Below are 20,897 nucleotides of genomic sequence, written 5' to 3' on the forward strand. Positions count from 1 at the left end.
TGTGTTTCCTTTTCTGTCATTTATTTCTGCTGATAAATGAAAGATTTGTTTCTGTCTGCAGGATGCAGCGGTCAGGTGACTGTGACTCAACCTTCAGTAGTGACATCTACTCCAGGATCCACTGCCACTCTGACCTGTAAAACCAGCCAGGCTGTTCTTAGATATAGTGATGGAGATGATGCTATGTTCTGGTATCAACAGAAATCTGGACAGACTCCAAAACTCCTAATAAAATATGCAAGCACACGTGAATCAGGAACACCAGCTCGGTTTAGTGGCAGTGGAAGCAGCTCTGACTTCTCTTTGACCATCAGTGGAGTTCAGACTGAAGATGCAGCAGTTTACTACTGTCAGAGTTACCATAGTGGTGGAGTGTTCACACAGTGATTTGTAGTCGTACAAAAACCTCCCTCAGTCAGACTGCAGAGACACTGAGCTGTTACAGCAGGAACCGACTGCAGCTGCTGAAGAGGAAGAGACTCTGACACAGACCACTGAACACAGAGCTGACAGTAACCTCACCAAGCACAAACTGTACCAATCACAAACAACATATTAACATGAATATACGTGCATACTTTTTAGTTTAATATACTTTCATTGTTATTCCATGTCAAAAAGTGTAAAACTAACATTTTAATGACAAGTGACATTCCATGATTCCACAGACAGTAATGATAGAAGTTGCAAAAACCCCCCAAAACAAACAAAAAAGAAAACAATTCTGAATGTTTTCCACAAACTGCAAGCCTAAATGCACATTAACATCTTATTTATCACTGTGAAAATGTTGCTCCTCTCCGTTTTCACTGAGCCTTAGTTCTCAACATTGCCAGTGATTTGTGTATTAAATCATTAATCCCAGTCCAATGTTTCTGTTAATTTATCAGTCATGTTACACAAATAATGGATTACGGGTTTCAGTTGAGTAGTTTGTGATTCACATTATATTTTGTTGAAGGGCTTCAGTCCTGCTGTGATTTCTTTTAAGCGTGTTTTGTGATGGTAGGGCAGATGTGTGTTTAATCAGTGATAGTGACAACAGGTGTGCATCATTAGCTGCACGTGAGTGATTGCCCTTTGTCAAGTTGAGGTAGGAAGGATGAAACTGTTCTGTAGTAAATGACATTGAGATTTTGTTGAATTTCTTGGGGTTCATTCTCACCTCTCTCTCATTGAAATTTTTATAATAAACATCACATTTTTTTGCACAAGCTCCTGCCTGCTGACCTGCTTCATTAACATCTCTTTAAGATTTTCCTTTGCCAAATAACAGAAGCTGCCCTTTATATGTGGTGGCAGCATACAATCACTTAAAAAAATACATTAGAAATTTTCAGAAATATGCTTTAACACTTTCTTGTCGCCCGATAACACTCTTATATCTGGCAGTTAATGATGAAGCAAGACCCAGTAGTTAACTTTGTATAACCACTGGAAACAGGGGAAACAGCTATCCTGGCTCTGTAGGTAAAGTAACAGAATCTGCCCCCCAGTATCTCTAAAGCTCATTAATTAACATGTTATATGTTGTTTGTTTAGTATGTAAAAAAAAAAAGAAGAAAAAAAGGAAATTACAAAAAGGACAAGCAGCAATTTTACATGTTTTTATGTGATCTAGTTGCATGCAGTGACTTCCTGGAATCTCGTCTTCACTGTGATGTTGCCAGGCAACCGAGACTTCTGTCCTTGTTAAATCAAACTGAAACAAACTTAAACTTTTTCATTTACAGTTTAAACTTATTCTTGACCGTTAAGTCCATCTCTTTATGAGTTAGCTGGAAATATGAAACCCTTGTTAGAGTGTAGCCATCGATAGCAACAACTATTTGAAGGTTTCTCTACTAATAGCTGCAGAAAATAATACAACTACTTCCCAAAATGAAATAAAGCTTTCCATTTAATTATTCAACATTTTACAATTTGATATGAATACACATTCAAATGTCACAAAGTAATAAAAGTCAACCATCTCCTATACTATTAGGTATTATAATGTCAAGTATAATGATACTGGCATGATTAAGAAGGTATTTTTCATGGCGAATATATTATAAAAGAAATACTGACACTGACTCATTATAATCAACAGTTTTATTTAATGATGGTTCAATGTTCATTTCACACTTTACATGTATGAATAATTTGTCTTGGAATGAAACTAAGAATATTAAGTTTCATTTGAAAAGTAATGAACATAACGCAGAATATAAGGAAGATCAGTATTAGAAAGCAACATGCACATTAAAACAGTGAGTAGAGAGATGTGAAACTTGCAGAAACAGCTGAACAGAGAAGATCTGTAGCTTCATCAAGATCTCTAGCAAAGAAAAAGAAGCATCATTTCCAGACAGGAAGTGTTGCTGAAGCTCTACTCTGAGCAGCGGTCAGGGTCCAGGGTTTGAGTGACAGGGGTCTGTCCACTCAGACTGGCCTCACAGCTCACTGAGCCCGCCTTCTTCCACTGGTCTGCAGAGAGGCTCAGGGTGCTGCTCCGGCTGTAGTGGCCGTCCCTCCCCAGGACCTCCGAGCCGTGTGACACCCCTGAGGAGCTGCTGCTGCCCCCCACCTTCCAGTCCAGCCTCCAGGCTGAGGGGAAACCCCCGCTGGACAGACACACCAGTGTGGCACTGCCCTGCTGCAGCTGCTCTCTGGAGGGGGGGAGGACGGTCAGGGTGGGCCGCACCACACCCACTGGAGGAGAGAGAGGGGGAGGAGAGGGGGGAGAAAAGACAAAGACGGAAAACTTTAGAGCTTGTGCTGCTGTTGCACTCATACACTAAGAATCAGACCATCAGACACATGAGTTCAATGCAGTGAAAAAGGTTCATTGATAATAATTATTGATGACATCTTCATATCTGTTTCATAATGTGAGACAGTGAATAATTCATTTTCTTGTGTTTAAACTGACAGAAGTGAAACACTCATGTGAATACAGTTAAAACTTTGTCATCTGTCTCTTTCACTTCCTTTTCACTACATGTGAAATAAATGAACCGTGAACACAAAGCTGAGCTGCATTAACTGATAAAATCATATTAGCGGTAAACAACAATAGATTTTAAAAACAGTTTGGATGATCAAAATAAGTGAATTTAAAAAAAAACCCAAAAAACTACTGATGTTTCGTAGATAAATCTTTATTTTTCTTCCCCCAAATATTGTTGTCAAACATTTGAATGCAGATAATATTTAAAAGTTAAATAAAAGTTAAAAGTCATCGTAAAAATAGTATATTAGAAAATGTATGTTTATCTTTTTTATCCAAAAATGTATTATCTTAAATACTGAGTGAATTTTGATCTCTGCAAAGTTTCTTCTCAGATTGTGAGATCAGCCTTGTTTGATTAATAACAAAATTCACTTTTTTAAAAACATGCAAACACTGAAGTTGATCACCTTCTCATTTAACATTTGATAAAAGTTATAAATGCTATATATAAAAAGTAATAAATCTCTGGTACTTACAGTCAACGATGAGTTTGGTTCCTCCACCAAAAGTGGACCACAGTGGTACAAACTCATTAAGTGGCCGTACAAAAACCTCCTACACTGTGAACAAGCATCTATCCACTGAAAAAACTCTGCTTTTTAAAACAACAAAGAAAAAATGATACTTTATTGAATCTACAACACTTTTTTAATAATATAGATCGAAATTATTATATAAAACAAGACTATTTCTTTAATTTTTCTTTAATTTTTCTACACATGACAGAAAACCGATTACAGTCTCCTTGTAACAAAGTCGTTTGTTTCACAATTTAATCAGTTGATACATAGTTAAATGAACATGATGCGTAATAATAATAATGATTTATAAACTTATATTAAGCAAAACTGAAATATATAATTTATATATGGTAATACGTATAAATAGAAAAACAGACACATCATACCAATCACAGTCGACACAAACTTATCCTTAAATCCTCAACTGCACTTCTATAAATATAATTTTCCATTAAGATCATAGATGGTGTAAATCCAAACAGTATTTCTCCTGATTTTGTGTCCCACGTTGCCTTCAGTCTGTTGAGAGCAGAGAAATCATTTCCATAGAGAGGAGGCTTTGCATCGTCAGCTGATCCTCCAGTGAACTGAGAAGGTTTATAGTCCTGTGAGTTCAACACTGCAGGACTCAGATCTGTCAGTCAACACAGCAGAAAGCACAACCACCATGACTCTCATCACCATCCTCATCTGGACGCTGGCCTGCTGCTGTTTTACAGGTTCATTCACTCAGCAACATTTCAAACATGATGTGTTTCCTTTTCTGTCATTAATTTCTGCTGATAAATGAAAGATTTGTTTCTGTCTGCAGGATGCAGCGGTCAGGTGACTGTGACTCAACCTCCAGTAGTGACATCTACTCCAGGATCCACTGTCACTCTGACCTGTAAAACCAGCCAGGCTGTTTATAGATATAGTGATGGAGATGCTATGTCCTGGTATCAACAGAAATCTGGACAGACTACAAAACTCCTAATAAGACTTGCAAGCAAACGTGAATCAGGAACACCAGCTCGGTTTAGTGGCAGTGGAAGCAGCGCTGACTTCTCTTTGACTATCAGCGGAGTTCAGACTGAAGATGCAGCAGTTTACTACTGTCAGAGTGGACACTATATAAACAGTGCTGATGTGTTCACACAGTGATTTGTAGTCGTACAAAAACCTCCCTCAGTCAGACTGCAGAGACACTGAGCTGTTACAGCAGGAACCGACTGCAGCTGCTGAAGAGGAAGAGACTCTGACACAGACCACTGAACACAGAGCTGACAGTAACCTCACCAAGCACAAACTGTACCAATCACAAACAACATGTACACATGAATATATTGGCATATTTTATATTTTTAAATATCTTCCTTTTATTCCATGTCAAAAAGTGTGAAACTGACATTGAAACTAACCATCATGATGTTCATTTTCCACATACAGTGATATCAGAAGTTGTGAAAAAAAAAAAAAAACTGAAAATTTTCCACAATCTAGAAACTTAGACACACATCAACGTGTTGTTTGTCACTTGAAAACATTATTCACTGGACATTCTCAGATATCTGCTGATTCATTGTCTAGTTGACTGATACAAACTCTCATATCTGTCAGTTAAAGACAAAGCAAGAGCCAGGAGCTAGTTAGCTTAGCTTAGCATAACAGCTGGAAACAGAGGGAAACAGCTAGCCTGGCTCTGTCTGAAGGCAACAAAATCTGCCCACCAGTACCTCTAAAGCTCATTAATTAACATGTTATATGTTGCCTGTTTAATCCCCCAAAAAACAAATTGAAAAAACAAGACAAGTTGTGGTTTAACAGGGGTTTATGTGATGTTGCCAGACAACCAGCAGAAACTTTGGCTTTTGTTAATATTAAACAAGCCAGATATTAATTAGTGAGCTTTGGAGGTTTTATAAGCAGATTTTGTTACCTACAGACCAGCTAGCTGTTTCTCCCTATTTACATTTGTAATGCTAAGCTAAACAGGAGCCATAGCTCCATATTTATGTACAAATAAAAAAGTGGTGTCGATCTTCTCATCTACCTCTCGGCAAGAAATCAAATAACTGTATTTCCCAAGATGTCAAACTATTCCTTTGAGATTTTTTTTTGTAAACATCAATCAACAACATGTTGTTTACTCACATCTTGTCTCACAGGATGTAGTCCAACATTTTCTAATAATGTTCTTCTCTTATCTCATTGAAACTCATCCTTCTATTAACAGGGTTGTTAAAACATTATTTATGCTAACAGTATCATTTTATTAACACAAACAGCAGCCCAAACAGAACATTTAGTGGCTGTCTAAGATCCTGCACACCAAACAATCAACTTCAACTTATTACTCAACTTTTCAGATAAATCAAATACCAAATATACAATATAACATACTTTAATTAAAGTAGACACCTGTTAAGTGTGAAGGGAAAGAGTTGGTCACCTAAAACACTGAGCAGGCCCTAAAGTGAGATAAAATGGGTTTAAATTCCTGCCTTTGTGCTAACAACAAAAATAAAGTCAATGTTTTCTGGATGAACTTTGAATTAGAATGATCCTCTGTAGAGATTGATCTCTCACTCCTCCTCACTTCTGCTCTTTCTGTTTCACAACAACAGGTGTGTGTTTGCCTTCTTAAATGTATTTTGCATGACTTTCATGCATCACTGCTCCTCAGAGTTTAAGTTCTTGTGTCACAGAGAGTCTGAACTGCTTTCATGCACTCACACTGAAAACTGCATCAGGATGATGTCGCCAATAACTCTGCTGGTCATGTTGGGTTTTCTGAGTCAGGGTGAGAGATTCTGAAAATGTTTTGGTGCAAATCCAGTCTGTGTTCTCCCTTTTACTTTTGCTTAAATGTCTTTTCTATTTTTCTCTCCGATCACAACCTGAACTGCTTCTCCATTGGCTATTGGCTATAATATTTACTCTTTAAGATTTTTCATTTCTCATTTCAGAGTCTTCTGCCAACAATTTTCTGACTCAGACTGACAAATTCAAGTCTGTTAGTCTTGGAGGGACGGTGACCATCAGCGCCACAGGGAGTTCAGATATTGGTGCTGATCTCAGTTGGTACCTTCAGAAACCTGGACAAGCTCCCAAACTTCTAATATATTACGCATCAACTCTAAACTCAGGAACTCCATCTCGATTCAGTGGCAGTAGATCTGGTTCTGGTTACACTCTGACCATCAGTGGTGTTCAGGCTGAAGATGCTGGAGATTACTACTGTCTTGGTGCCCATGGTGATGGCACGTTCACACAGTGATTTAGAGTCGTACAAAAACCTCCTTCAGTTTGACTGAAGTGAAAACGGCCTGCTGCAGCTGCAGAGGGTTGATGAAGAGACTGTGATGAGGATAACTGGTCGAGTGAACACAACACTGTGACTCTGACACACAAGAGTCATCAAGCAGAACCACAATGAACCCAAATTAGACTGAAACAAACTGAAAGACATTTTCCAACCTGCAGTTTTTAAGTTAAATCTTCATCATTATTTCACATCATTTCAAGAACAGAGTTGTTGTAAGAATATATCCTCTGACAGCAACAAAATTCAACAATATTTCCACCAATAGTTTTACATTCAGCAGCACAAAACAATCTACTGTAACAGTTTCATCTAAAAAAGTTTTTGATTCAGAAATGATAAATATGTTATACTTTATATTTCATATTATATTGTTACACATACTATAAAATAATGAATAGAAACCTGAAGTGATGTTGAAGTGAAGCATGTTGGAAAGATGAGGTATAATACTGGCATGAATATGCATTTCTCATGAATAATATATCACAAAATACACACAAAGATAGTGATTTACTATAATATTCAGTTTTATTTTATTGGTTACATGTTTGACTGATTAAAAAATGGTTATATTGAAACATAATGGCAATGCATCAGAATATGAGTAAGATTAGTGAGAGAAAACTGAATACACATCAAGATAGAGTCATGATTTTGCACAAACAGTTGAACAGAGTAGATCTGTAGCCTCATCAATATCTCTGAACTACAACACACCTACTGGAGAAGAAAGAGGGAGGAATACATCTTCACTCAGCTACATAGATTCAATTCTTTTCTTGTATTTTTTGTAATAGAGAAACATCTATCGACACCAAATCATGTTTTTTTTTTCACATTTACTCTCAGCAGAAGAGCTCTGACAAATGTTGCCTGATCACATATTTCAGTCATGATTTTTTCAACACTGAAAATCTAATTCCAAAATATATTTTCCAAGTTTTTTAATCATGATATAAATTTGTATTTAAAAAAAACCCATTCTTGTTGCTACATTATTCTACTTCCATTATCAGTTAAAATGTTAATTAATTTTGTTACTTAAGTCCGAAGCTTTTCAATTTCCACAGAGAGGAGAATCAGTTAAAGTTGTAAAACCTTTTCATTTCTTATCACTCTTCATAAGATAAAAGAACAAAATATTTATAATGTTTTCTTTCATCAGTGCAAGCTTTATTAGCAAAAACATCAATCATCAACAGGACAGTTATTAAGCACACTCACATCTAGCTGCTGAGCTACACACATTACTCTCTAAGTTGTTGTTGTTCTCTGTCACACAAAGCTTCAGTTTACTCTACAGACATTAAAACTCATATTGATCAGATGAGCAGGTGTGTTCCTCCTGCTCCCCCCAGACACAGCTCCTGTCCTGGGCTTCAGCCAGCCCCTCTAGCCCTTACACTGGCTCCTGTGGAGGGACTTGGTCTGGCTGTGGTCCTGATGGAGGACCTTGCAGGAGTACACCTCTCCTTCCATCCAGCGCTCCTGGCTCAGGCTCAGGATGCTGCTGCTGCTGTAGCGTCCACTCTTCTCCTCCTCTGAGCTGCTCAGGACCCCCTCTGTCACCTCTCTACCGTCCACCTCCCAGCTCACCACGGCTCCCTGAGGAGAGTAGCCGGTCAGCAGGCAGGCCAGCGTGGCCGAGCCCCCAGAGAGCTGCTGAGAAGAGGGGGGAAGCAGAGAGACTGAGGGCCTGACCATGGGGCCAGCTGGAGGGGAGAGCAGAGACACACAAGGAGCAGATTAACTTCTACTGTAGGACAGACAGCTGAGTTATGATACATGACAGAGGTTAACAATGCTGTGGATTAACTGTGTGTGTGACACTGTGATCAGACAGAGGAGAGGCAGTGAGAAATGGGAGGAAATGAGGGTTTTGTTAATAAAGCTAAATGGTGTGTGTACTTTTGACATTTAAAGCAATGAATCCATATCATCAGAAATCAACAAGAATTAGACAATATTCAACATGAGGCAGGTGTAAATGTAATGATTTTTTAAAATGAATGAACGATAAATGAAATCTTCATATATGCTTTATAATGTGTAATGATTTTCTTGATGAGTTTATATAAAAGTTAAGAGGTGAAACACTAATGTGTGATTACAGTTAAAGACTTTGTCATCTGTCTGTTTCACTTCCTTTTCTCAACATCAAACTAACCAACTGTGAACACAAACTACAGCAAAACTGGATCTAAATATAAACTCATTTATTTGTTTTACAGAAACCAACATCATATTTTAAATCTAAAAATTGTTTCAATATTAAAAAATAATGAATAAAGTTAAATTTATTGTTTGGTTGTTAAAGTGTTTGTCAGAGAAATTTTACAACGACATTTTGTGAAACAAACAATTGACTAAAAGTAAAATATATGAAAATTAGATTTTTTTTTGTTGCAAATATGTCATCATAACACCATCTACAATAATAAACAATTAATAATATCTGCACAAAGTTTTCTCCAAACTTCAGCTGAGCTTAATGCAAAGTGAAAAATACCCATAATATATAAATTACCCCAAATAAATACTAATTTTATCACGTTCTGGTGCAAAACTCGGTATAATATATTATGTTGTAGAAATGAGAAATCTCTGGTACTTACAGTTAATGATGAGTTTGGTTCCTCCACCAAAAGTGTACCACAGTGATACAAACTCATTAAGTGGCCGTACAAAAACCTCCTGCACTGTGAACAAGCATCTATCCACTGAAAAAAACTCTGTTTTTAAAAATTACAGAGCAACACTTATACTTTATCAAATCTACAATACTTTTTTAATAATGTAGATTGAAATTATTGTATGAAACAAGATTATTTATTTAATTTTTCTTTACTTTTCTACATCAGATAGAAAAAGGATTACAGTCTACTTGCAACAAAGTCATCACAATTTCATATCCGTTAACAATAATACATGGTTAAATGAACATGATGCTTTTTTAATAAAATAGATTTACAATCTCATATTAATCAGAAATGAAATATATTATTTATCTACAATAAACCTTGTAAGTCGATTAAACGTAAACAAATAGAAATATCAAACCAACCACAGTCGACACAAACTTTTCCATAAATCCTCAACTGCACTTCTATAAATATAATTTTCCATTAAGATCATAGATGGTGTAAATCCAAACAGTATTTCTCCTGATTTTGTGTCCCACGTTGCCTTCAGTCTGTTGAGAGCAGAGAAATCATTTCCATAGAGAGGAGGCTTTGCATCGTCAGCTGATCCTCCAGTGAACTGAGAAGGTTTATAGTCCTGTGAGTTCAACACTGCAGGACTCAGATCTGTCAGTCAACACAGCAGAAAGCACAACCACCATGACTCTCATCACCATCCTCATCTGGACACTGGCCTGCTGCTGTTTTACAGGTTCATTCACTCAGTAACATTTCAAACATGATGTGTTTCCTTTTCTGTCATTAATTTCTGCTGATAAATGAAAGATTTGTTTCTGTCTGCAGGATGCAGCGGTCAGGTGACTGTGACTCAACCTCCAGTAGTGACATCTACTCCAGGATCCACTGTCACTCTGACCTGTAAAACCAGCCAGGCTGTTTATAGAGATAGTTTTGGAGATGATGCTATGTCCTGGTATCAACAGAAATCTGGACAGACTCCAAAACTCCTAATATATGATGCAAGCACAAGTTATTCAGGAACACCAGCTCGGTTTAGTGGCAGTGGAAGCAGCTCTGACTTCTCTTTGACCATCAGTGGAGTTCAGACTGAAGATGCAGCAGTTTACTACTGTCAGAGTTACCACAGTGGTGGAGTGTTCACACAGTGATTTGTAGTCGTACAAAAACCTCCCTCAGTCAGACTGCAGAGACACTGAGCTGTTACAGCAGGAACCGACTGCAGCTGCTGAAGAGGAAGAGACTCTGACACAGACCACTGAACACAGAGCTGACAGTAACCTCACCAAGCACAAACTGTACCAATCACAAACAACATGTACACATGGATATATTGGCACATTTTATATTTTTAAATATCTTCCTTTTATTCCATGTCAAAAAGTGTGAAACTGACATTGAAACTAACCATCATGATGTTCATTTTCCACATACAGTGATATCAGAAGTTGTGAAAAAAAAAAAACAGAACATTTTCCACAATCTAGAAACTTAGACACACATCAACATGTTGTTTGTCACTTGAAAACATTATTCACTGGACATTCTCAGATATTTGCTGATTCACTGTCTTGTTGACTGATACAAACTCTCATATCTGTCAGTTAAAGACAAAGCAAGAGCCAGTAGCCAGTTAGCTTAGCTTAGCATAACAACTGGAAACAGAGGGAAACAGCTAGCCTGGCTCTGTCTGAAGGCAACAAAATCTGCGCACCAGTACCTCTAAAGCTCATTAATTAACATGTTATATGTTGCCTGTTTAATCCCCCAAAAAACAAATTGAAAAAGCAAGACAAGTTGTGGTTTAACAGGGGTTTATGTGATGTTGCCAGACAACCAGCAGAAACTTTGGCTTTTGTTAATATTAAACAAGCCAGATATTAATTAGTGAGCTTTAGAGGTTTTATGGGCAGATTTTGTTACCTACAGACAAGCTAGCTGTTTCTCCCTATTTACATTTGTAATGCTAAGCTAACCAGGAGCCATAGCTCCATATTTATGTACAAATAAAAAAGTGGTATCGATCTTCTCATCTACCTCTCGGCAAGAAATCAAATAACTGTGTTTCCCAAGATGTCAAACTATTCCTTTGGGATTTTTTCTGTAAACATCAATCAACAACATACTCACATCTTGTCTCACAGGATATAGTCCAACATTTTCTAATAATGTTCTTCTCTTATCTCATTGAAACTCATCCTTCTATTAACAGGGTTGTTAAAACATTATTTATGCTAACAGTATCATTTTATTAACACAAACAGCAGCCCAAACAGAATATTTAGTGGCTGTCTAAGATCCTGCACACCAAACAATCAACTTCAACTTATTACTCAACTTTTCAGATAAATCAAATACCAAATAATCAATATAACATACTTTAATTAAAGTGGACACCTGTTAAGTGTGAAGGGAAAGAGTTGGTCACCTAAAACGCTGAGCAGGCCCTAAAGTGAGATAAAATGGGTTTAAATTCCTGCCTTTGTGCTTACAACAAAAATAATAAAAATGATTGTGAAAACAGAGAAATCAAAATCAATCAAATGTTTGGTCAGATCATGCTGAGTTAAGTGTTCATCCAATCTGCCAGCAGGTGGCGCCATACAACCTAAACAACATAATAAAGAGGATAAAGTCAATGTTTTCTGGATGAACTTTGAATTAGAATGATCCTCTGTTGAGGTTGATCTCTCACTCCTCCTCACCTCTGCTCTTTCTGTTTCACAACAACAGGTGTGTGTTTGCCTTCTTAAATGTATTTTGCATGACTTTCATGCATCACTGCTCCTCAGAGTTTAAGTTCTTGTGTCACAGAGAGTCTGAACTGTTTTCATGCACTCACACTGAAAACTGCATCAGGATGATGTCGCCAATAACTCTGCTGGTCATGTTGGGTTTTCTGAGTCAGGGTGAGAGATTCTGAAAATGTTTGGTGCAAATCCAGTCTGTGTTCTCCCTTTTACTTTTGCTTAAATGTCTTTTCTATTTTTCTCTCTGATCACAACCTGAACTGCTTCTCCATTGGCTATTGGCTATAATATTTACTCTTTAAGATTTTTCATTTCTCATTTCAGAGTCTTCTGCCAACAAATTTCTGACTCAGACTGACAAATCCAAGTCTGTTAGTCTTGGAGGGACGGTGACCATCAGTGCCACAGGGAGTTCAGATATTGGTGGTGATCTCAGTTGGTACCTTCAGAAACCTGGACAAACTACCAAACTTCTTATATACAGCGCATCAACTCTAAACTCAGGAACTCCATCTCGATTCAGTGGCAGTAGATCTGGTTCTGGCTACACTCTGACCATCAGTGGTGTTCAGGCTGAAGATGTTGGAGATTACTTCTGTCTTGGTGACCATGGTGGTGGAGTGTTCACACAGTGATTTATAGCCGTACAAAAACCTCCTTCAGTTTGACTGAAGTGAAAACGGCCTGCTGCAGCTGCAGAGGGTTGATGAAGAGACTGTGATGAGGATAACTGGTCGAGTGAACACAACACTGTGACTCTGACACACAAGAGTCATCAAGCAGAACCACAATGAACCCAAATTAGACTGAAACAAACTGAAAGACATTTTCCAACCTGCAGTTTTTAAGTTAAATCTTCATCATTATTTCACATCATTTCAAGAACAGAGTTGTTGTAAGAATATATCCTCTGACAGCAACTGATGTTCAACAATATTTCCACCAATAGTTTTACATTCAGCAGCACAAAACAATCTACTGTAACAGTTTCATCTAAAAAAGTTTTTGATTCAGAAATGATATATATGTTATACTTTATATTTCATATTATATTGTTACACATACTATAAAATAATGAATAGAAACCTGAAGTGATGTTGAAGTGAAGCCTGTTGGAAAGATGAGGTATAATACTGGCATGAATATGCATTTCTCATGAATAATATATCACAAAATACACACAAAGATAGTGATTTACTATAATATTCAATTTTATTTTATTGGTTACATGTTTGACTGATTAAAAAATGGTTATATTGAAACATAATGGCAATGCATCAGAATATGAGTAAGATTAGTGAGAGAAAACTGAATACACATCAAGATAGAGTCATGATTTTGCACAAATAGTTGAACAGAGTAGATCTGTAGCCTCATCAATATCTCTGAACTACAACACACCTACTGGAGAAGAAAGAGGGAGGAATACATCTTCACTCAGCTACATGGATTCAATTCTTTTCTTGTATTTTTTGTAATAGAGAAACATCTTTCGGCACCAAATCATGTTTTTTTTTTCACATTTACTCTCAGCAGAAGAGCTCTGACAAATGTTGCCTGATCACATATTTCAGTCATGATTTTTTCAACACTGAAAATCTAATTCCAAAATATATTTTCCAAGTTTTTTAATCATGATATAAATTTGTATTTTAAAAAAAACCATTCTTGTTGCTACATTATTCTCCTTCCATTATCAGTTAAAATGTTGTTAATTAACTTTGTCACTTAAGTCCGAAGCTTTTCAATTTCCACAGAGAGGAGAATCAGTTAAAGTTGTAAAACCTTTTCATTTCTTATCACTCTTCATAAGATAAAAGAACAAAATATTTATATGTTTTCTTTCATCAGTGCAAGCTTTATTAGCAAAAACATCAATCATCAACAGGACAGTTATTAAGCACACTCACATCTAGCTGCTGAGCTACACACATTACTCTCTAAGTTGTTGTTGTTCTTTGTCACACAAAGCTTCAGTTTACTCTACAGACATTAAAACTCATATTGATCAGATGAGCAGGTGTGTTCCTCCTGCTCCCCCCAGACACAGCTCCTGTCCTGGGCTTCAGCCAGCCCCTCTAGCCCTTACACTGGCTCCTGTGGAGGGACTGGGTCTGGCTGTGGTCCTGATGGAGGACCTTGCAGGAGTACAGCTCTCCTTCCATCCAGCGCTCCTGGCTCAGGCTCAGGATGCTGCTGCTGCTGTAGCGTCCGCTCTTCTCCTCCTCTGAGCTGCTCAGGACCCCCTCTGTCACCTCTCTACCGTCCACCTCCCAGCTCACCACGGCTCCCTGAGGAGAGTAGCCGGTCAGCAGGCAGGCCAGCGTGGCCGAGCCCCCAGAGAGCTGCTGAGAGGAGGGGGGAAGCAGAGAGACTGAGGGCCTGACCATGGGGCCAGCTGGAGGGGAGAGCAGAGACACACAAGGAGCAGATTAACTTCTACTGTAGGACAGACAGCTGAGTTATGATACATGACAGAGGTTAACAATGCTGTGGATTAACTGTGTGTGTGACACTGTGATCAGACAGAGGAGAGGCAGTGAGAAATGGGAGGAAATGAGGGTTTTGTTAAAAAAGCTAAATGGTGTTTGAACTTGTAATTTTGACATTTAAAGCAATGAATCTATTGTGGCAAATCATCATAAATCACTAAGAATCAGACAATATACAACATGAGTTAGGTTCAAATGTAATGATTCATTTCATTTAATGATCATTAAATTAAATCTAAATGTGTTAGAGTAAATAATTATTCTTGCAATGATTTTCTTGATGAGTTTATATAAAAGTTAAGAGGTGAAACACTAATGTGTGATTACAGTTAAAGACTTTGTCATCTGTCTGTTTCACTTCCTTTTCTCAACATCAAACTAACCAACTGTAAACACAAACTACAGCAAAACTGGATCTAAATATAAACTCATTTATTTGTTTTACAGAAACCAACATTATATTTTAAATCTAAAAATTGTTTGAATGTTAAAAAATAATAAATAAAGTTAAATTTATTGTTTGGTTGTTAAAATGTTTGTCAGAGAAATTTTACAACAACATTTTGTGAAACAAACAATTGATTAAAAATAAAATATATGAAAATTAGATTTTTTTTTGCAAATATGTCATCATAACACCATCTACAATAATAAACAATTAATAATATCTGCAAAAAGTTTTCTCCAAACTTTAGCTGAGCTCAATGCAAAGCGAAAAATACCCATAATATATAAATTACCCAAAATAAATACCAATTTTATCACGTTCTGGTGCAAAACTCAGTATAATATATTATGTTGTAGAAATGAGAAATCTCTGGTACTTACAGTTAATGATGAGTTTGGTTCCTCCACCAAAAGTGTACCACAGTGATACAAACTCATTAAGTGGCCGTACAAAAACCTCCTGCACTGTGAACAAGCATCTATCCACTTAAAAAACTCTGTTTTTTAAAAATTACAGAGCAACACTTATACTTTATCAAATCTAAAACACTTTTTTAATGATGTAGATTGAAATTATTGTATGAAACAAGATTATTTATTTAATTTTTCTTTACTTTTCTACATCAGACAGAAAAAGGATTACAGTCTACTTTTTACAGTCATCACAATTTCATATCCGTTAACAATAATACATAGTTAAATTAACATGATACTTTTTTAATAATATAGATTTACAATCTCATATTAATCAGAAATGAAATATATTATTTATCTACAATAAACCCTGTAAGTCGATTAAACGTAGACAAACAGACACATCATACCAACCACAGTCGACACAAACTTTTCCATAAATCCTCAACTGCACTTCTATAAATATAATTTTCCATTAAGATCATAGATGGTGTAAATCCAAACAATATTTCTCCTGATTTTGTGTCCCACGTTGCCTTCAGTCTGTTGAGAGCAGAGAAATCATTTCCATAGAGAGGAGGCTTTGCATCGTCAGCTGATCCTCCAGTGAACTGAGAGGGTTTATAGTCCTGTGAGTTCAACACTGCAGGACTCAGATCTGTCAGTCAACACAGCAGAAAGCACAACCACCATGACTCTCATCACCATCCTCATCTGGACGCTGGCCTGCTGCTGTTTTACAGGTTCATTCACTCAGCAACATTTCAAACATGATGTGTTTCCTTTTCTGTCATTTATTTCTGCTGATAAATGAAAGATTTGTTTCTGTCTGCAGGATGCAGCGGTCAGGTGACTGTGACTCAACCTCCAGTAGTGACATCTACTCCAGGATCTACTGTCACTCTGACCTGTAAAACCAGCCAGGCTGTTTTTAGATATAGTAGTGGAGATTATATGTTCTGGTATCAACAGAAATCTGGACAGGCTCCAAAACTCCTAATAAAATTTGCAAGCACACGTGAATCAGGAACACCAGCTCGGTTTAGTGGCAGTGGAAGCAGGTCTGACTTCTCTTTGACCATCAGTGGAGTTCAGACTGAAGATGCAGCAGTTTACTACTGTCAGAGTTACCACAGTAGTTGGCCGTTCACACAGTTATTTGTAGTCGTACAAAAACCTCCCTCAGTCAGACTGCAGAGACACTGAGCTGTTACAGCAGGAACCGACTGCAGCTGCTGAAGAGGAAGAGACTCTGACACAGACCACTGAACACAGAGCTGACAGTAACCTCACCAAGCACAAACTGTACCAATCACAAACAACATGTACACATGAATATATTGGCATATTTTATATTTTTAAATATCTTCCATTTATTCCATGTCAAAAAGTGTGAAACTGACATTGAAACTAACCATCATGATGTTCATTTTCCACATACAGTGATATCAGAAGTTGTGAAAAAAAAAAAAAACGGAACATTTTCCACAATCTAGAAACTTAGACACACATCAACATGTTGTTTGTCACTTGAAAACATTATTCACTGGACATTCACAGATATTTGCTGATTCATTTTCTTGTTGACTGATACAAACTCTCATATCTGTCAGTTAAAGACAAAGCAAGAGGCAGTAGCCAGTTAGCTTAGCATAACAACTGGAAACAGAGGGAAACAGCTAGCCTGGCTCTGTCTGAAGGAAAAAAAAATCTGCCCACCAGTACCTCTAAAGCTCTTCTGCCAACAAATTTCTGACTCAGACTGACAAATCCAAGTCTGTTAGTCTTGGAGGGACGGTGACCATCAGCGCCACAGGGAGTTCAGATATTGGTGCTTATCTCAGTTGGTACCTTCAGAAACCTGGACAAGCTCCCAAGCTTCTTATATATGCAGCATCATATCGCTTCTCAGGAACTCCATCTCGATTCAGTGGCAGTAGATCTGGTTCTCGCTACACTCTGACCATCAGTGGTGTTCAGGCTGAAGATGTTGGAGATTACTACTGTCTGGGCTGGCATAGTGATTACACGTTCACACAGTGATTTAGAGTTGTACAAAAACCTCCTTCAGTTTGACTGAAGTGAAAACGGCCTGCTGCAGCTGCAGAGGGTTGATGAAGAGACTGTGATGAGGATAACTGGTCGAGTGAACACAACACTGTGACTCTGACACACAAGAGTCATCAAGCAGAACCACAATGAACCCAAATAAAACTGACACATACTGAAAGACCCTCTTACATTTACAGTTAAAACTTCAGTTCTTGTCAGTTTATTCAATATCTTTATGAATAAGCTGGAAACATTTAGCTCTTGTTAGAGTATAGCCACCAATAGAAACAAATATTTGACAGATTTTCCACTAATGCAGAACAAAATAATACAACTACAGCCCAAAAGGAAATAAAGCTTTCCAATTTATTATTCCACATTTTAAAATTCCAAATGATTTCATACTCAAAATTAATGTCACTAGTTAATAAAAAAGCAACCATCTCTTGTACTATTAGATATACAGTATTATAACATCAGGAATGATGATATTTGGATGATCAAGAAGCTATTTTTCATAATGAATTGATTTTAAAAGAAATACAAACACACTGTCTCATTATAATCAACAGTTTTATTGAATAATGGTTCAATGTTCATTTCACACTTTACATGTATGAATAATTTCTCTTGGAGTGAAACTCAGAATATTAAGTTTCATTTGAAAAGTAATGAACATAAAGCAGAATATAAGGAAGATCAGTATTAGAAAGCAACATGCACATTAAAACACTGAGTAGAGAGATGTGAAACTTGCAGAAACAGCTGAACAGAGAAGATCTGAAGCTTCATCAAGATCTCTAGCAAAGAAAAAGAAGCATCATTTCCAGACAGGAAGTGTTGCTGAAGCTCTACTCTGAGCAGCGGTCAGGGTCCAGGGTTTGAGTGACGGGGGTCTGTCCACTCAGACTGGCCTCACAGCTCACTGAGCCCACCTTCCTCCACTGGTCTGCAGAGAGGCTCAGGGTGCTGCTCCGGCTGTAGTGGCCGTCCCTCCCCAGGACCTCCGCGCCGTGTGACACCCCTGAGGAGCTGCTGCTGCCCCCCACCTTCCAGTCCAGCCTCCAGGCTGAGGGGAAGCCCCCGCTGGACAGACACACCAGTGTGGCACTGCCCTGCTGCAGCTGCTCTCTGGAGGGGGGGAGGACGGTCAGGGTGGGCCGCACCACACCCACTGGAGGAGAGAGAGGGGGAGGAGAGGGGGGAGAAAAGACAAAGACGGAAAACTTTAGAGCTTGTGCTGCTGTTGCACTCATACACTAAGAATCAGACCATCAGATACATGAGTTCAATGCAGTGAAAAAGGTTCATTGATAATAATTATTGATGACATCTTCATATCTGTTTCATAATGTGAGACAGTGAATAATTCATTTTCTTGTGTTTAAACTGACAGAAGTGAAACACTCATGTGAATACAGTTAAAACTTTGTCATCTGTCTCTTTCACTTCCTTTTCACTACATGTGAAATAAGTGAACCGTGAACACAAAGCTGAGCTGCATTAACTGATAAAATCATATTAGCGGTAAACAACAATAGATTTTAAAAACAGTTTGGATGATCAAAATAAGTGAATTTAAAAAAAAACCCAAAAAACTACTGATGTTTCGTAGATAAATCTTTGCTTTTTTCCCCCAAATTTTGTTGTCAAACATTTGAATGCAGATAATATTTAAAAGTTAAATAAAAGTTAAAAGTCATCGTAAAAATAGTATATTAGAAAATGTATGTTTATCTTTTTTATCCAAAAATGTATTATCTTAAATACTGAGTGAATTTTGATCTCTGCAAAGTTTCTTCTCAGATTGTGAGATCAGCCTTGTTTGATTAATAACAAAATTCACTTTTTTAAAAACATGCAAACACTGAAGTTGATCACCTTCTCATTTAACATTTGATAAAAGTTATAAATGCTATATATAAAAAGTAATAAATCTCTGGTACTTACAGTCAACGATGAGTTTGGTTCCTCCACCAAAAGTGGACCACAGTGATACAAACTCATTAAGTGGCCGTACAAAAACCTCCTGCACTGTGAACAAGCATCTATCCACTGAAAAAACTCTGCTTTTTAAAACAACAAAGAAAAAATGATACTTTATTGAATCTACAACACTTTTTTAATAATATAGATCGAAATTATTATATAAAACAAGACTATTTCTTTAATTTTTCTTTAATTTTTCTACACATGGTAGAGAACCGATTACAGTCTCCTTGTAACAAAGTCGTTTGTTTCACAATTTAATCAGTTGATACATAGTTAAATGAACATGATGCGTAATAATAATAATGATTTATAAACTTATATTAAGCAAAACTGAAATATATAATTTATATATGGTAATACGTATAAATAGAAAAACAGACACATCATACCAATCACAGTCGACACAAACTTATCCTTAAATCCTCAACTGCACTTCTATAAATATAATTTTCCATTAAGATCATAGATGGTGTAAATCCAAACAGTATTTCTCCTGATTTTGTGTCCCACGTTGCCTTCAGTCTGTTGAGAGCAGAGAAATCATTTCCATAGAGAGGAGGCTTTGCATCGTCAGCTGATCCTCCAGTGAACTGAGAAGGTTTATAGTCCTGTGAGTTCAACACTGCAGGACTCACATCTGTCAGTCAACACAGCAGAAAGCACAACCACCATGACTCTCATCACCATCCTCATCTGGACGCTGGCCTGCTGCTGTTTTACAGGTTCATTCACTCAGCAACATTTCAAACATGATGTGTTTCCTTTTCTGTCATTAATTTCTGCTGATAAATGAAAGATTTGTTTCTGTCTGCAGGATGCAGCGGTCAGGTGACTTTGACTCAACCTCCAGTAGTGACATCTACTCCAGGATCCACTGTCACTCTGACCTGTAAAACCAGCCAGGCTGTTTATAGAGCTAGTAGTAGAGATTATATGTTCTGGTATCAACAGAAATCTGGACAGGCTCCAAAACTCCTAATAAAATTTGCAAGCACACGTGTATCAGGAACACCAGCTCGGTTTAGTGGCAGTGGAAGCAGGTCTGACTTCTCTTTGACCATCAGTGGAGTTCAGACTGAAGATGCAGCAGTTTACTACTGTCAGAGTCTCCATAATGTAGGCAGTAACTGGCCGTTCACACAGTGATTTGTAGTCGTACAAAAACCTCCCTCAGTCAGACTGCAGAGACACTGAGCTGTTACAGCAGGAACCGACTGCAGCTGCTGAAGAGGAAGAGACTCTGACACAGACCACTGAACACAGAGCT

The 20,897-nt window shown here is 37.5% G+C and overlaps 5 gene segments (V, D, J or C); 1 reads left to right on the forward strand and 4 right to left on the reverse strand.

Moving 5' to 3' along the window:
* Positions 1-2,047: 2,047 nt before the first annotated feature.
* On the reverse strand, positions 2,048-6,751 carry LOC137200184 (immunoglobulin lambda constant 6-like). The segment is given in 2 exon segments: positions 2,048-2,694; positions 6,697-6,751. Coding segments are annotated over 2 exon segments (378 nt in total).
* A 1,223-nt stretch (positions 6,752-7,974) lies between these two features.
* On the reverse strand, positions 7,975-9,488 carry LOC137199574 (Ig lambda-1 chain C region-like). The segment is given in 2 exon segments: positions 7,975-8,535; positions 9,439-9,488. A coding segment is annotated over 1 exon segment (312 nt).
* A 676-nt stretch (positions 9,489-10,164) lies between these two features.
* LOC137199570 (Ig kappa chain V-III region MOPC 63-like) overlaps positions 10,165-20,897 on the forward strand; it is an 89,506-nt gene continuing 78,773 nt past the window's right edge. The window contains 3 exon segments of the V gene segment in view: positions 10,165-10,216; positions 10,309-10,614; positions 11,316-11,340. Of these exon segments, the coding sequence occupies positions 10,165-10,216; positions 10,309-10,614; positions 11,316-11,340 (383 nt within the window).
* Positions 14,071-15,586, reverse strand: LOC137199573 (Ig lambda-1 chain C region-like). The segment is given in 2 exon segments: positions 14,071-14,631; positions 15,554-15,586. A coding segment is annotated over 1 exon segment (312 nt).
* On the reverse strand, positions 18,435-18,894 carry LOC137200093 (immunoglobulin lambda constant 6-like). The segment is given in 1 exon segment: positions 18,435-18,894. A coding segment is annotated over 1 exon segment (405 nt).

The sequence above is a fragment of the Thunnus thynnus genome, chromosome 16 (assembly GCF_963924715.1).
Source record: "Thunnus thynnus chromosome 16, fThuThy2.1, whole genome shotgun sequence".
Lineage (NCBI taxonomy): Eukaryota > Metazoa > Chordata > Actinopteri > Scombriformes > Scombridae > Thunnus > Thunnus thynnus.